Here is an 18,154-nt window from a genome sequence, read left to right on the forward strand (position 1 = left end):
TGTATTCACTAATGTCAGTTCATATCAGTGAGACCATACAGTATTTATCCTTTCGTTTCTGGCTAATCTCACTCAGCATAATGTCCTTAAGGTCCGTCCATGTTGTTACATACTTTATAACTTTATTCTGTCTTACAGCTGCATAATATTCCATTTTGGTCAATTTCTTAATTGGTTTGTTTGTCTTTTGTTGTGGTAGGAGTTCTTTGTATATTCTGCATATTAAATCCTTATCTATTATGTGGTTTCCAAATGTTTTCTCCCCTTCTGTAGGTTGTCTCTATACTTTTATGATGAAGTCTTTCCTGTACAAAAGTTTTTAATTTTGATGAGGTCCCATTTATCTATTTTTTCTTTTGTTGGTGTGCTTTGGGTGTAAAATCTAAGAAACCATTTGTGTAACACAAAGTCCTGATGATGCTTCTCTTTGTCTTCTTCTAGGAGTACTATAGTTTTAAATCTTTGATCTATATTGAGTTATGTTTTATTTTCATACATGTTGTGAGGTAGGAGTTCACCTCCATTTTTTTGCCTTATGATTATAAAGTTTTCCAACACAGTTTGTTGAAGAGACTGTTTTCTCCCCATTAAGTAGACTTGGCACGCTTGTCAAAATCCATTGCCTAGAACTGTGAGGTTTATTTCTGTTCCATTCCATTGAAACACATTGATATGCCTGTACTTGTGCAGGTAACATGCTGTTTTGATTACTGTATCTTTGAAATAAGTTTTTAAATTGGGATGTGTGAGTCTTCTAACTTTGTTCATCATTGAGTAGTTTTGGCTGTTGAGGGTCTCTTGCCCTCCATATAAACTTGATGATTGCTTTTCCATTTCTGCAAAGATGGCTGTTGCAATTTTGATTGGGATTGCAATGTCTATAAATTATTTGGGTCTGATTTTTTAAAATAATATTTTGTAGTGTTCAGTGTAAGTCCTTTATATCCTTGGTTAAATTTATTCCTAGATATTTGATTTTTTAGTTGCTAATGTAAATGGATTTTTTTCTTGATTTCTTCCGCAGATTGTTCATTACTAGTGTATAGAAACACAAGTGATTTCTGTGTATTGATCTTGTACCCTGCCATTTTGCTGAATTTGTGCATTATTTCTAGTAACTTTGTTGTGTTTTTTTTTTTTTTTCAGGAATCTCTATGCATAGGATAATGACATCTACAAATAGGGAGAGTTTTACTTGTTCCTTCTCTATTTGTACGCCTGTTCTTTTTTGTTGTCTAATTGCTCTTGCTAGAACTTCCAGTATATTATTAAATAATGGTGGTGACAGTGGGCATCCTTGTCTTCTTCCTGATTTTAGGGAAAAAACTTTATCTTTCACCATTGATTATAATGTTGGCTGTATTTTTTTTATATATCCCCTTTATTGTGTTAAGGATGTTTCCTTATATACCTATTTTTCTAAATTTTTATCAGGAAGAGGGGAGTGCTGGATTTTGTCAGATGCCTTTGCTGTAATTTCCTCCATTCTCTTAATGTGGTATATTACATTAATTGATTTTTTCATATTGAATCACCATGCGTATCTGAGATAAATCCTACTAGATCATGGTGTATAATTCTTTTAATAGGCTATTCTTTTTATTGAAAGAATTATACATTATGATCAAGTGGGATTTATTTGATCAGTTTGCTGGTATTTTGTTGAGGATTTTTGCACATATTCAAAATGGATAGTAGTCTGTAATTTCCTTTTTTTGTGGTATCTTTACCTGGCTTTAGTATTAGGGTGACGTTGACTTCATAGAATGAGTTGTGGAATGTTTCCTTCTCTTCAGTGTTTTGGAAAAGTTTGAGCAGGATTGGTATTAACTCTTGCAATGTTTGGTAAAATTCATCTGTGAAGCCATCTTGGTCTTGTGCATTTCTTTGCTGGGAGTTTTTTGATGACTGTTCAATCTTTTGTTATTGATCTATTGAGATCTTGAGTCAGTGTAGGAATTTTGTGTGTTTCTAAAAGTTTTTCAATTTCATCTAGGTTATTTAATTTGTTGGCATATAGTTCATAATATCCGCCTTTCATTTCTGATTTTAGTTATTTGCATCCTCTTTTTTTTTTTTTACTGTTAATCCAGGTAAAATTTGTCAGTTTTATCAATCTTTTCAAAGAACCAATTATTGGATTTGTTTCTATTGTTTTTTATTCTCTAGTTTCTGTTTCCTTCCATGTGAATGTTTTGGGTTTGCTCTTTTTCAGATCTTCTAGTTGTGAGTTTAGATCTCTGATTTGAGATCATTCCTCCTTTATAATACAAGCACCAAGAGCTGTAAATTTCTCTCTGAGCACTGCCTTGGATGCATCCCATAAGTTTTGGTATGTTGTGTTTTCATTTGCATTCACCTCAAGATATTTTCTACTCTTGGAATTTCTTCATTGACCCATTGGCTATTTAAAATTGCTTTGCTTAATTTCCACATATTTGTAAATTTTCCAGTTCTCCTTCTACTGTTGGTGTCTAACATCTTTCTATTGTGATTGGAGAAGATACATTGTATGACTTCAGTATTTTAAATTTATTGAGAGTTGTTTTTGTGACTTGTTATGATCTGTCCTGGAGAGTGATCCCTGTGCACTAGAGAAGAATGTATACTCTGCTGCTGTTGTGTGAAGTGTTCTATATATGTCTGTTAAGTCCATTTGATTTATAAGATTGTTCAGGTCTTCTGTTTCCTTATTGAACTTTTCTGTAGATTTCTCTGTCCATTATTAAAAAGTGGTGTGTTGAAGTCTACTATGATTAATGTAGAATTACTTCTCTATTTTTCCCTTTAAGACTGAAATATTTTCTTGATACATTTTGAGACTCTGCCATTAAGTGCCATTGAATTGATCCCTTTATCAATATATAGTGTCTGTCCCTCATAATAGTTGTTGACGTAAAGTTTATTTTATCCAGTTTTAGCATAGCTACCTCAGCTCTTTCATTGTTATTTGTATGGTAAATTTTTCCCCCATCCTTTCACTTTCCACCTACTTAAGTCTTTGAATTTAAGGTTAGTATAAAAATAATTTTACATAGGTTTAGTCTGCCTAGTAGCTTTTTAAAAAGCAGAACTGAAAAGCTTTTTCCTTCCACGAGTATATTCTAGATTTATTACTGTCCACTGCTGTCTTTTGCAAAGTGGAGAAATAGGAGTAGGATACAGAGTGTATCTGATTTCAATCCAAAGTAGGATATAAATGATTAGTAAAATATTTAATATTTGAATACCATATTTCATTAATTTACACATTCATTTGACATTCTAAGATCTCTGAAACAGAGGTGTTCCTTACATTGCCTTTATCAAGTGATAGATGTGATATAGTTTTCATTGCACATATATGAACTTGGTCATAGCTGTTTCTACTGTCATGACAGATGAGTTATATATAGTGTTGGTAGCACATAGTTGAGTTTGTCATTTAAAATGTCTTTAGAAATATACTGCAATTCAATACTGAAACAAAAAAATTGGGTATGGAGAAGGTATGGAGACAGAACAAGGACATAAATTTGACTTTATATGAGGCAAAATATTTGTCATTGAGGAAATTATTGCAGTTTCAAATATCCTTGCACAGTTATAATCATATGTTTTATGGGACCTAAGAAATAAGATACCATAATTACGTTAGGTTGTATTGTTTTGCCTATCACAACCCAAACATTACACCCTGAAGCAGGAGGAATTTCTGTATTCCTCAACATAGATGTGAAATTTCAGAGGAACAGGAAGTTATTGTGACTGATGCATGTGTCTCCTATAACTGTCCTTAAGGCATTGTGCCATTTTTTTAAGTGACAGCATTTTATTTCTTGGTAGTGCATAAAATAGCGGTGCTTTTTGTAATTGACAGCACCTTAGATTTGGTCAACTATAGTATTTACCTCTCTACTCCTCAATGATAGCATGTGTAGAACAGATTGTACTATTAGTAAGTAAAGCTGTGGTTTGTATAAAGACAGGCAAAATTAAAAGAAAAAAAAGGAAACGAGATGCAAGGGTCAAGGTCAAAATACAAAAATCAAATATTTGAAATGTTAGGTATTAAATAGGTGTTCTTGCTTCTTTTTTGTTTTGTTTTGTCTTCTCAGAGACAGCATAGCCTAGTGATAAAAAGAGTTCAGACTCTGGAGTCAGGCATCTTGGGTTCGAATCCCAGCTCTACCCTTACTAACTGTACATCAGTTTCTGTCAGGTATAACACTTCTTTGACAGGCTCTTATGAGGGTTAAATGAGTTAAATTAGTTAATACATATATTTGGAACAGCCTCTGGCTAAAAGTAAGATGTATAAGTATTAGCTGCTGTATTTTATTGGGACTATTTTCTTTGAATTGTGAACGTTAATTGATATACAGAGTAATTTGAGATGAAGTTGTGATTTTCTTCCCCATTGTTGCTTGCTTGGTTCCCGTTTGGGATTAATCTGCTACTTATTCCACCCACCCAATTATTATTCCTTTTTGAGTATATTGATTTTGGTCTTTTAGATAATTGTGTTTGATAGAATCATATAGATTCACATAGTAGAATCAAATAGAATTAGCATTAGCTTAAAAAACATTTTTAATGCTTTCTTTTTCTAAAAATCATGTGCTTATGCTTTCCATTTTTGCTAAGGATAAATCTGGTCACCTTTTAGTCTGATAATCACTTCCCCAGGCCACAGGCTGTAACTGCTTTGGGCAAGATTCATAACCTCCAAGACTACTAGTTTCAGCAGAGTATGGTTCCATTTCTAGCCTATGACTATGGCCTATGACTAGAACAGAAAGACTGTTGATACATTTCTGAAGACTGTAGTAGACGGATGTTTCAGTTAGTGTTAGTTCCTTCAAAGTTATTTCTAGTGTTGCACTGGACCCTCAGCTGTTGAAAAATGTAGAATACTATTTCTTTTACTGGCAGTAAGTGGAGACAGTGTTTCTGAGACATATCATATATGTTAATATAAAGGTATTAATGGGTATTTTACCGATATGGTAAAGCATTAAGTATTAAATCAGGACTGAATTCTAGGGTAACCTTAAGAATAGCATGTATTAGATTTCTTTCTTCTTACTGAATTAATTTTGAACTATTTTGCTTATAATATTCATCTGAAAGATCATTGTATCTTAAGTTGGGTCAGCCAGTTGTTTAAGTTGGGCTGTGCTTGTCATTGGGTATTTTGTGTTAACTTTACTCTTGTCACAAAGATATGAGAAAATGGTTGGATGGAGACTTCAATACTGAGGAGAGATTATAAACTGATCTTGTAGTAGTTGGAATTTAACAAGATATGTTTTTCCATGATGCAGATTAAAGACAAGAAAACTTTCCGTAGTTCATTCTCACTTGAATGACATATTTTATTTAGTAATTCAGAAAATTTTAGCTTTAGACATAACTCTTTTTTAGCAGTCAAACCTAATATTTCAAATATGACATTTGTGGTATCACTTGTTGACTACATGATTGGAAACTTGTCAGTGAAAAGTGACACACACAAATGGCATGTGTGAAGTTTAAAATAGCACATCTTCACATCCATGCAAATTCCCTGGACTCCTTATATGACCTACTTATGCACTGCTTAGAGAAAGAAATTCTGGGACATTTTAATTGTCCATTAAGATTACAGTATTACATTTAAATGTTTTATATATTTGTAGTTTTGCTGTTTACTCATATTTGTTCCATAAGTATCAAAAGCATTTTCCATGATTTTTTTTTTAAAGCCATGGCATTTAAGAATATGTCTGGCAGTCAATATCTTGTTATTTGAAATTTATCTGTTCTTTAAAATAAAAATACAAGCCTCAGGCCTCTTTGCCCAAAATGCTTTTACTTATTCTTTAAATGTATCAAGGTTTATTTTCTGACTGACATATGTTTGTCAATTTTTTGCTTCTCAACTACAGAGCTGCCAAATGCTGTTAAATCAACTGAGAGAAATCACAGGCATTCAGGATCCTTCTTTTCTTCATGAAGCTCTGAAGGTTAGTTGAAAGTACCCTATTAGTCAACAAGTTTTAGAACAGTTGTCCATATCATAGTTATATCAGTTTAGGCTATTTTTATATCAGAATGGAAGTGCATTTAAGGGACAAGCTGTACAGTCAAATGGCCCAGTATCTTCAGCATGGAAATTATAGGAGGGGGGAAAGATTGAGGACGGGATGGGGGAGACACATGGCTGGGGGTGGAGAAGATCTTTAATAGTTTAAAAGTGTTTTAAGAGACGCTATGCCGATTGTATTGTATAAACCTTATATGGACCCTGATTCAGACCAACGAACTTAAAAATACTTTTGAGTTAGGAAAGTTTGAAGTGATTATTTGACGTTAAAGAATTATTGTTATTCTTAAGATGTGATAATGGCATTGCTGGTTATATTTTTTAAAAAGATACATTCTGAAATGTTGACTGATGAAAAGATGAGATTCTTAGGATTTGCTTCAGAATATCTGGGGAAGGGTAGGTAGCATGGGTGAAGCAATATTGGCCATGACTTGACAATTATTGAAGCTGGATGATGGGTACTCGGGGTTCAATTATATATTCTCTAGACTGTTGCATATGATAGAAAATTTTCATAATTAAAATTAAAAACAGAAAATTATGGTCATTTCTGTAGAATACAGTAACTGCTTGAGACTTTATTGTAAAGACTGACTTCATTTAGAATCTCTGTGTTAATTGTCAACCTCCTCTTGGACACATTGTGCTGTATTGTTTTGTGAGATCAGAAAAAAATAGTATCTCAAGCAGTAAGAACTAATCTCAGACAAGATTTCATTCTTATTTTCACATTGGGGGTAATTAGAGCATGACCCCTTGCTTCCTATAACTAGGTGCTAGGTATACACTTCAAGCATGTTAGACTAACTATCCTCTGCCATGCTTTCTTTTTTCTTTCTTCTACGCTAGAATTATGTTTATACTTATTTGGTGTGCCACCATGGTAGTAAGGAGTTATAACTAGAAAACTCTAACTTACTGCTTATTTAAAATTCTGTGATGCTTTGCTTTTGAAATCACTATCTTTTTATTTCCTCTTAGGCCAGTAATGGTGACATCACCCAGGCAGTCAGCCTTCTCACTGATGAAAGAGTTAAGGAGCCCAATCAAGATACTGTTGCTACAGAACCATCTGAAGTAGAGGGGAGTGCTGCCAACAAAGAAGTATTAGCAAGTAGGTATATCGTGTCTTGTACTTGCTCTGAACTAGAAGAAAATAGAGATCAGTATAAATGACTGCCCTATCCATCACATCAACCCTGTGGCAGTACCAGTAATAATTGCTAATCATTGAGCCATTATTATATATCAGGCACAGTTCTAAGCACTTAAATGGTTTCATTCATTCATTTATTTGCAACTATTTAATGAGCACCTATTATGTGCGCAACACTCTTAAACATTGGAGATAGAGGAATGGGCAAGAGGGACAAAAATTTCTGCCTTTGTGTTGCTTACTTTTTACTGAGTAGAGATCAGAAAGTGATTAAATAAGTTGTATACCATAGAGTGAAAGAAAGGAGGAAATGAGAAAAGAAGTGCTGGGTTATGGATTTTAAATAGTATGGACCTTTTGAGAAGGTGAGGAGGTGAGGAAAGGAGTGAGCTTTGTAAGGCGCTGATATTTAGAATTTACCTTAGCTTGCTCATAATGCTGCTGAGAGCTAGAACTGAGGCTCATTGAGAAGTGCAGTTAAAAATGAGGCCCTAGAAGGAGCAGGAGATGGATCATGCAGTGCCTTCATGAGGGCTTGACTTTCACTGAGTTAGATGGATGTTGAGTTTCAAGCAAAGAATCACATAAATGGTTTCCATTTTTCTAAAAATCACTCTGGCTGTAATGTTGAGCACAGAATGAGGGTGGGGATGAGTGGGTAGGGAGGAGCATAGGTCCCAGCAAGGAGCCCAGGACCAGTCATAAGACTGTTGCAGTTGATAGTGGCTTGGGCTAAGATATAGTGGTGGAGGGGGTAAGATATAATTCAATTCTGGACATGTAGTTTTTGAGGCAAAGGCAATAGGATCTGCTTACAGAAGAGATAAAGATTGTGAGAGAGAGGAGTTAAAGGTGACTTCAAGTATTTTGGCCTAAGCAGCTGAAAAGATGGAGTTACTCTTAACAGAAATGGGCATAACTGTACGTGGAACATATTTGGGGTGGAAGAAGAGAACAGTTTTAACAGTACTAAATTTAAGATGCCGGTTCGACAACTCAGTGGGGATGTCAAAAAGAAAGTGGAGTACCAAGTTCAGGAGAGAGATCTCAGCTAGAGATAAGTAAACTTGGGATCATAAATCTGTAAATGGTATTTAAAGCAACAAAACTGCATGAGCTCTCCAAGGAAGAGGATGTAGATAAAGAGAAAATATTCAACGACTAAGCACTGGACACTCCCAGTATTGAGAGGCCTGGATAGGTGAAGAGTATCCGTGGAGGTCAGAAGAAAACCATGACTGGTACTCTGGAAGCCAAAGTGGAGAAGATTTTTCCAGGAGGAGGGAAACATCAGGTGGGCCAGATTATGTTAATAGACATTTCAACTCTTTGCAGTTTTGTACTAGCCTGAATAATGCTATGAATATTCTGTCATATTCTGTCTCTGAATATTCTGAGAATATTCTGTCTCTGGTGTGCATTGCGCCTTTTTTCAGTCAACAGTTTTCTTTTTGCGATTCATCCATAGTGAAGGCTATAAATGTGAAGGCTGTAACTGTAGTTCATTTATTTTTACTGATGTGTGGTATTCCATGGTATGAATATACCACAGTTTATCTATTTGTTGACTAACTTTGTGTTGTTTCCAGTTCTATGTTATTATAAGCATGGTTTCTGTGATCTATTTTGGTTCATGATTCTTTTGCAAGAGTTTCTTTAGTGTATATAACTAGCAGTATAGTTGGCGAGTTTCAAGGTATGCTTATAATCTTCATTTAGACATTTATATTAATTTCTGAAAAGGTTTTTTTGCCTAGTTCTACTCCCACTATAACAGAGTTTGAAGTAACCATTGCTGTCAAACTTCTTATGTTAGATTGTAAAATTATTGCTCATTTTCTGATATGAAATGGTATCTTGTTTTTTTGTTTGTTTTTTATTTAATATTTTTATTTGAGAAAACAAACAATACACTTAGAGCCACCAAAGATGGATATCTTCATTAGTTTATCCATAGGCACATTTAAATAAGGTAGACAAATAATCAAGCAGTAAGTTTCATAACCCAATTTAAAATGAAGGCAGTAAGGAAAACAGCTACAAACTCAGGGTATCTTGTTTTTAATTTGAATCTTTTTAAATAGTATTCTTGGCCATTCGTGTTTTCCTCTGGTGAGAAATTTCTCTTCTCGTCTTCTGATTGTGTGCCTTTTTGGGATTTATGTGTTGGAGATACCTTCTCCCTGTCGGTGACTTGTGTTTTTACACTATATTGACCTCAGGAGCTAAAGATTATTGCAGTGCATTTGTCAATCTTTTTCTTATGATTTGTGCTTTTTGTTTAAGAACTCTTTCTATACCTAGAAGTCATAAGGATATTCTCTTATATCTTCTTCTAAAATTGCAATGTTTTACCTTTCATATTTAAGTTTTAAATCACCTGAAATTTATGTACTTATTCAGTCTGGCGTAAGGTAAGGATGTAATTAATTTTTTCCCCCATACTGCTACCCAGTTATCCAAGTATCTTTCATTGAAAAGGGTATCCTTTCCCACTTATATTGAGTGATATCTCTGTGTTCTAACAAATGAAATATTTTCCACTCTGTTCCATTGCTAATATCTATACTTTAATTATAATTTTCTGATAACACTTGCTGTCTGATAAGGTTTAGCTTTCCTCCTTGTCTGTCTTCATGAGTATCTTGTTATTTCTCGCATTTTTTATGTGCATTAAAAATAACTTTTTAAAGAACGTAAATATACAAGTCAGAGAAGCCCAGCGAACTCCAAACAGAGTAAATCTAAATAGGCCTTCCCCAAGACACATACTAATCAGTCTGTCAAGTGTTGAAGAGGAGCAGAAAATCCTGAAAGCAGCAAGAGTAAAACAATCTACTACATACAAAAGAAATCAAATAAGACTGAGTTCAGACTACTCAACTAGCACCCTGGAGGCGAAAAGGCAGTGATATGATATTCAAGATCCTGAAAGAGAACAACTTCCAGCCAGGAATTCTGTGCCCAGCCAAATTGTCCTTCAAAACTGAGGGGGAGAATAAAGTTTTCACAGACAAAGGAGTCCTGAAAGAATTTTTCAACAAGAGACTGGGCCTACAAGAAATACTAAAAGGAATTCTGCTGGCTGAAAAAAAAAAAAAAAAAAAGACACTGGAAGGAGGTGTGGAGGAGAGCACAGAATTGAAGAGTACCACTAAGAGTAATTTAAAAAATACCACGGGAAAAAGGGAAAAGAGTATATAGATCTGACAAATAAAATTAAAAAGATAAGATGGTGGATTCAAGAAAAGCCTTTTCAGCAATAATTTTGAGGTTAATGGACTAAACTTACCAATTAAAAGATATAGATTGGCAGAATAGATTAAGGAACATAATCCAGCTATATGCTGCTTACAAGAGACTCATCTTAGACACAAGTATACAAACAGAGTGAAAGTGAAAGGATAGAAAAAGATTTTCCACACAAGTTGTAACCAAAAGAAAGCAGGAGTATTTATACTAATATCTAACAAAATAGACTTTAAATGTAAAGACATTGTAAGAGACAAAGGATACTATATTCTAATTAAAGGGTCAGTTCACCAAGAAGATAATACAATCATAAATGTTTATACTCTCAGTCAAGGGGTTCCAAATATATGAGACAGACAATGGCAAAATTGAAGGGAGTGATAGATGTTTCAAAAGTAATAGTAGGAAACTTCAGTATACCACTCTTCTCTGTAGATAGAAAAACCACGCAGACGATCAACAAGGAAATAGAAAGTTAAGTAACTTGTTACATGAATTAGATCTAACAGACATATATAGGTCATTGCACCCCAAAGCCAAGGCTATACATTCTCTAGTGCTCATGGAACATTCTCCAGGATAGATCATATGCTGGGCCACAGAACAGGCCTTTATAATTTTAAAAACATTGAAATTATTCAGAGCATTTTCTCTGATCACAATGGGATGAAGTTGAATTTCAATAACCACCAAAGAATGAGAACGTTCACAAATATATGGAAATTAAATAACACACTCTTAAACAACTAGTGGATCAAAGAAAAAATTGCTAGAGAAATCAGTAGCTATCTGGAGATGAATGAAAATGAGGATACAACTTATCAGAACTTATGGGATGTGGCAAAGGCTGTGCTGAGAGGGAAATTTATTGCCTTAAATGCCTGTATTAAAAAACAAGAAAGAACAAAAATTGAGGACTTAACAGCACGCCTGAAGGAACTTGGTAAAGAACAGCAAACTAACCCCAAAGCAAAGAGAAGAAGAGAGATAGCAAAGATTAAAACAGAAATTAATGAATGAGAGAAGAAAAGAACAATAGAATCAATAAAACCAAAAGTTGGTTCTTTGAGAAAATCAATAAAATTGATGGGCTACTAGCAAGACTGATGAAGAAAAAAAGAGAGAGGATGCAAATAAACAAAATCAGAAGTTAGAAGAGGTGCGTTACCACAGACCCTGAAGAAATAGAAGAAATCGTAAGAAGATACTATGAACAGCTATATGCCAACAAATTAGACAACTTAGATGAAATGGACAAATTCCTGGAGACACTTGAAGCTACACTGACTCAGGAAGAAATAGAACTCCACAAACCAATTACAAGTAAAGAGACTCAATCAGTGATAAAAAATCTTCCTACTAAAGAAAAGCCCAGGGCCAGATGGCTTCACAGGGGATTTTATCAAACATTCCAAAAAGAATTAACACCAATCCTGATCAAACTTTTCCAAAAAATTGAGGAAAAAGAAACTCTACCTAAATCATTTTATGAATCTAATATCTTTTTTTTTTTTTGCATGGGCAGGCTCCGGAAATCAAACCCAGATCTCTGGCATGGCAGGCAAGAGCTATGCCACTGTGCCACTGTTGCCTGTCCAAAGCTAATATCATTTTAATACCAAAACTACATGCCAATCTCCCTAATGAACATAGATGCAAAAATCTCAATAAAATATTAGCAAACTGAATCCAGCAACACATTAAAAGAATTATATACCTTAACCAGGTGGGTTTATACCAGGAATGCAAGGATGGTTCAACACAAGAAAATCAATTAATGTAATATAACACTTTAACAAATTGAAAGAGAAAAATCACATGATCATCTTGACTGATGCTCAAAAAGTGTTGGACAAAATTCAACATCCTTTTCTGATAAAAACACTCTGAAAGATAGTAATCAAAGGTAACTCCCTCAATATGATAAAGGGAGTATGAAAAACTGATAACCAGCATTATACTTAATAGAGAGAGATTGAAAGCTTTCCCCCTAAGATAAGGAACAAGACAAGTATGCCTACTGTCACCACTGCTATTCAGCATTGTGCTAGAAGTTCTAGCTAGAGCAGTCAGGCATGACAAAGAAATAAAAGGCATCCAAATTGGAAAGGAAGAAGTAACGCTGTCATTATTTGCAGATGATGTGATACTATACTTGGAAGATCCTGAGAAATCTACTGTAAAAACTTGAGCTAATAAATTCAGCAAGGTGGTGGGATATAAAATTAATGTGCAAAGATCAGTGACATTTTTATACTCAAGCAATGACCTAGCTGAGGAGTCAGTTAAGTTAAAAATTCTGTTGAGGGCGGGCCACAGTGGCTCAGCAGGCGGGAATGCTTGCCTACGATGCCAGAGGACCCGGGTTCGATTCCCGGTGTCTGCCCATGTTAAAAAAAAAAAAAAAATTCTGTTGAAAATAGCAACTAAAAGAATCAAGTACTTAGGAATGAATTCAACTAGGAACATAAAGGACTTGTACACAGAAAACTACATAAGATTGCTAAAAGAAATCAAAGGAGATCCAAATAGGTGGAAAGACATTCCCTACTCATGCATAGGAAGGCAAAATATAGTTAAGATGTCAGTTCTCCCCAAATTGATCTACAAATTCTACACAGTACTGATCAAAATTCCAACAACCTACTTTGAAGATCTGGAAAAGCTAAAAAACAGATTCATCTGGAAGGTAAAGAGACCCCAAATTGCTAAAAGCATCCTAAAAAAGAAGAACGAAGTGGGAGGATTAACAATTCCTGACTTTATTATAAAGCCACAGTGATCAAAACATCATGGTACTGGCACAAAGATAGAAGCATTGACCAATGGAATTGAATTGAAATTGCAGAAACAGACCACCAAATATACAGTCAACTGATTTTTGACAAGGCTCCCAAATCCTCTGAACTGGGACAGAATAGTCTTTTCAATAATTGGGCCTGGAAGAACTGGACATCAATAGCCAAAAGAATGAAGGACGACCCCTATGTTACACCCTAAACAAAAATTAATTCACAGTGGATCAAGCACCTTAATATAAGAACTGGCAGCATCAAGCTTCTAGAAGAAAACTTAGGGAAACATCTGCAAGACCTGGTAATAGGAGGTAGCTTCCTGAAGTCTACACTCAAAGTATAAGCAACAAAAGAAAAAATAGATAAATGGGAACTCGTCGAAATCAAATGCTTCTACACCTCAAAAGACTTTGTCTGAAAGGTGAAGAGGCAGCCAACTCAATGGGAGAAAATATTTGGAAATCACATATTGGATAAAGGTTTGATTTCCTGTATACACAAAGAAATCATACAACTCAACAACAAAAGGACAAACAACCCAATTATAAAATGGGCTAAAGATATGAATAAGCATTTTTCTGAAGAGCCAGTGCAGATGGCTCAAAAGCACATGAAAACATGCTCATTTTCATTGGCTATAAGGGAAATGCATATGAAGACTACCATGAGATACCACTTCACACCTATAAGAATGGCTGCTATTAAACAAACAGGAAACTATAAATGTTGGAGAGGATGTGGAGAACCTGGGACACTTATGCGGTGTTGGTGGGAATGTATAATGGCACAGCCACTATGGAAAACCGTTTGATGGTTCCTTAGGAAAATTAAATATGGAGTTGCCTTATGACCCAGCAATAGCACTACTTGGTATATATGCAGAAGAGCTGAAAGCAATGACACAAACAGACATTTGCACACTGATGTTCATAGCAGCATTATTCACAATCACCAATAGATGGAAACAAACGAAATGCCAATCAACAGATGAGTGGGTCAACAAAATGTGGTATATACATACAATGGAATGTTATACAGCAGTAAGACAAAATGACGTCCTGAAGCACATGACAAGATGGATGAGCTTTGAGGACATAAGTCTGAGTGAAATTAGCCAGACACAAAAGAATAGATATTGTATGATTCTACTTTTATGACCAGCATAAAGATATAATCAGAGGCTTATAATACAGAATATAGGGGACTTGGAGATACATAGAAGCTAGGCATGGGTGAACCATTAGCTTATGAGGATGAACTCCAATGTAAGGGAATAGATAGGAGTGAAGGTGGTTCTTTAGTGGGTCTATAAGTAATATTACCATATTGAAGATGAACTTGAAAGGGGTTGTGTAGACCTACATGTCCCATTGATTAACACTAGAAATAGGAATTAGTTCTTGCAAGAATTACTTCAAAGGTTTGATTCTTGTATAAAGAATGTTTAAGTCCAGAATACAGGAAGAAAACTGCTATTGCATGCTATGAGCTATATTCAAGAGGAAACAAATCAGCACTACCACAGCAACAGCAGAGGTAAATGGTGGGGGGAGGGTCAGTCAAGAGTTAAGAGGAGGCTTAGATTTCCTCTTTGCCAAGGGTGTGTTTATTGGTTTTCTTTCTCTTGGAAACAATGAAATTATCTAAAATTGAGAATGTTGATGGACTGTGAACTTTGGACCCTATACATGATGCCCGAGGGATGCAGGTGGCTGAAGGATGCACTGACTGAGAAGTAGATTGGCGAATGATGGTGTACACTTATGAACGAAGGTTGTGCTGCTACAAAAAGGAACAAAGTTGTGAGGTATGCAGTGATGTGAATGAACATGTGGGACGTTTGGTGAGATAAAATAAGCCAGAAACAAAGTATAGTCACCGTAAGAAAATGCTTATTAAAAAACAGGGGCCTAGATTCTTAGCTTTTAGAGCAGACACATTAAGTCCAGAGTGGTGATTATTATTTCTGGATTTTGAGAGGCTGTTTTATATATATAACCTGATATTTAGAGAGAAAAATGAAGCCTCACAGGTTGGGATTAAAGTAGTTCAGCACATTGGGGTAAGGAAGACATTGTCTATATTTTAGAACCACACATACTGTTTGAGACCAATGGAAGAAAGGTTTATTTGGTATGGAACTGAAATTTTCTGTAGGGCATAATCTAACGCAACCTATCTGTATAGCTCATTTGAACAATTGAAACTCAGAGAGCCCAGAATAAGAAAGAAGTCCTTTAATCCTGTATAGATTATTGTAATGTCTGGATATATCCTACAGTATATTAAGCAGATAATAAAAAAGTGTTGGCAAAGTCCCCTGAAGGATGGGAGAAAGAATATGAAACTTAAACCTTACCGTCAGGGAATCCCCTGATACTGTATCAAACTTTAGGGATACCCAAATCAATAGGCCAAGACCTTGATCATGAGGCTTACTCTTGTGAAGTTTATGTAGGAGTGGAGAAGCTTAGACTACCTATAGGCATGCCAAAGAGTTGCTTCTGGAGGACTTCTTTTGTTGCTCAGATGTGATCTCAGTCTTTCTAAGCCCAACTCTGCAAGTGAAATCATTACTCTCCCCTGCTATGTGGGACATGACATCCAAGGGTGAAAGTCTCCCTGGCGACGTGGGAGATGACTCCCAGAAATGAATCCAGACCTGGCACCAGGGGATCAACAATTCCATCCTGACCAAAAGGGGGAAAAGAAGTACTAATAAAGTGTCAGTGACAGAGTTCAAATAATCAAGAGACTACTTTGGAGGCTGCTCTAACACAAGCTTCAGTTAGACCTTGTTGCCTATCATAACCTGCTATCCCCCAACAAGGACCATTCCAGCCAATCCTAAAGAACACCTAAGGCAATATATAAGACTTAACAAGGGTTCCATGTGCTAGAGTAACTTTCCAGAAGCCTACAACCTCCAAATAGGTCCCTGGTCCAGGTAAGTTCTGAAGCCTAGAGGACCCAACCTCTCCAACATCAGATCGTTCCATCTTCCAACCCCATATTAGTGACAGACCCTTCCAATATGAAATTTAGAATGGCCATAGCCCAAATACCCCCTAAAGAGAGGGATGGAAAGATCAAATTTATGGTGGAGTTGTACAGAGGAGATAGGATTTAACAAAGAAATATAAATGCGGAATAATTGAATTGATATCTCTTTTAGTCTTGAGTATTTTAAAGCAGCTAGAAATAAAAGCCTAAAATTGTCGAATTGTAACCCATGTCAAACTCTGAAATATGTTCTGCAAAGAATTGTGGTGCTGTGCTTTGAAATGTATAGCTTTTTTGTATGTGTGTTATTCTTCACAAAAAAAGGAAAAGGCGATTGTGATGATTAAAAAATATTTAAGCCTTCTACCTCCTATATTCTGGAGCACCTAGAATGAATATTCTGAGAGGATCATATGGTAGCCCATGACATACTCTGGGATCTGTCTTGTAAGTACTTGTTGAAGAGTGCTTTGAAAACTATTGCTTCTTTATTTCTTTGCTTTGTATATATGTTATACTATACAATAAAAAAAAAGTTAAAAAAAATAACCTATCAGGTTCTATGTATATGATTCCTGTTGGAGTTTTTTTGGGATTCCATTGAATCCAGAAATAAATTTCAGGTTATTTGGCAGCTTTATATTATGAAGTCTGTCAGGCCAGGATTATGTTTCTTGCTTATCTTTATATGAGAATAATATAAGAGAATAATAATTTATTCCTAGATGTACCTTATATTTTTCTTGCTGATTTATTTTTTAATTTAATTTAAAAAAGAATGTAATCTGTATTTAAGTTTTCCCAGTTGTCCAGTAATGTCCTTTTTTTTTGTTTTTGATATAGCTAGAGTCCAGTCAAAGATCATTCATTTGTTATATCTTGGCAATGATCTCCCTACCTTTTGTGGGACATGTTGGGGTTATATCAGAGTGCTTTTTAGATTTTTAAATCAAAAGTTCTTTTCTTGGTTTTCTCTTCGGATTGTTCAGTATTCATGTACAGAAACAATACAGATTTTTGCATGTTCCTTTTGAACTCCCCCACTTTGCTGAATGCATTTATTAACTGCAGTAGCTTCATTTCTATTTTCTATGTTTAGGGTAAGTCATCTGCAAATAGGGAGAGTTCTACTTCTTTCTTTCCTTTTTAAATGCCTTTTATTTCTTTTTGTTGCCTAATTGTTCTGACTAGAACTGCCAATACAATGTTTAATAACAGGGGTGACAGTGGGCAAGTTTGTCTTGTTCCTGATCTTAGTATTAACTTTTCATACTTTCACCGTTGATTATAATGTTGGCTGTGCATTTTTCGTATATCCCCTTTATCACATTACGGATGTTTCCTTCATGATGTATGTTGGTCTGTAATTTTCTCTTCTTGTGGTTTCTTTAATTGGCTTTGGTATTAGGGTGATGCTGACTTCATAGAATGAGTTATGGAGTGTTTCCTCCTATTCACTTTTTTGGAAAAATTTGAGCAGGACTGGTATTAATTCTTGGAATGTTTGGTAAAAATTCACCAGTGACGTCATCTGGTACTGGACTTTTCTTTGTTGAGAGGTTTGTGGTTATTGATTCAATCTCTGTTTGTAGTCTGCTGAGGCCTTCCGTTTCTTCTTGAGTCAGTGTAGGTAGGTAGTGTGATTCTAGGAATTTGTCCATTTCACCTAGATTATGTAATTTTGGTGTACAGTTGTTCATAGTATTCTCTTAAAATCCTTTTTATGCCTATGGTTGGTAGTAATATTGTCTCTTTCGGTCTTGATTTTAGTTGTTTATGTCTTCTCTCTCTCTCTCTCTCTCTCTCTTTTTGTCTTTCTAGCTAAAGATTTGTTGATTTTATTGATCTTCTCAAAGGATTAACTTCTGGTTTCAGTGG

At 35.1% G+C, this 18,154-nt stretch overlaps 1 protein-coding gene across 10 annotated transcripts in view; it reads left to right on the top strand.

Annotated features, from left to right (window-relative positions):
- Positions 1-18,154, top strand: part of USP28 (ubiquitin specific peptidase 28) — a 90,911-nt gene that overhangs the window by 12,813 nt on the left and 59,944 nt on the right. For 9 of the 10 annotated variants that reach the window (XM_077112886.1, XM_077112885.1, XM_077112883.1 and 6 more), the window contains exons 2-3: positions 5,910-5,987; positions 7,052-7,184. In XM_077112886.1, coding sequence (XP_076969001.1) covers positions 5,919-5,987; positions 7,052-7,184 — 202 coding nt within the window. In that variant the 5' untranslated portion in view covers positions 5,910-5,918. Of the gene's footprint in view, positions 1-5,909; positions 5,988-7,051; positions 7,185-18,154 lie in introns of those variants that run through there. The other variant, XM_077112887.1, reaches the window with a different exon arrangement.

Source organism: Tamandua tetradactyla, chromosome 8 (assembly GCF_023851605.1).
Source record: "Tamandua tetradactyla isolate mTamTet1 chromosome 8, mTamTet1.pri, whole genome shotgun sequence".
NCBI classification, from domain to species: Eukaryota; Metazoa; Chordata; class Mammalia; order Pilosa; family Myrmecophagidae; genus Tamandua; species Tamandua tetradactyla.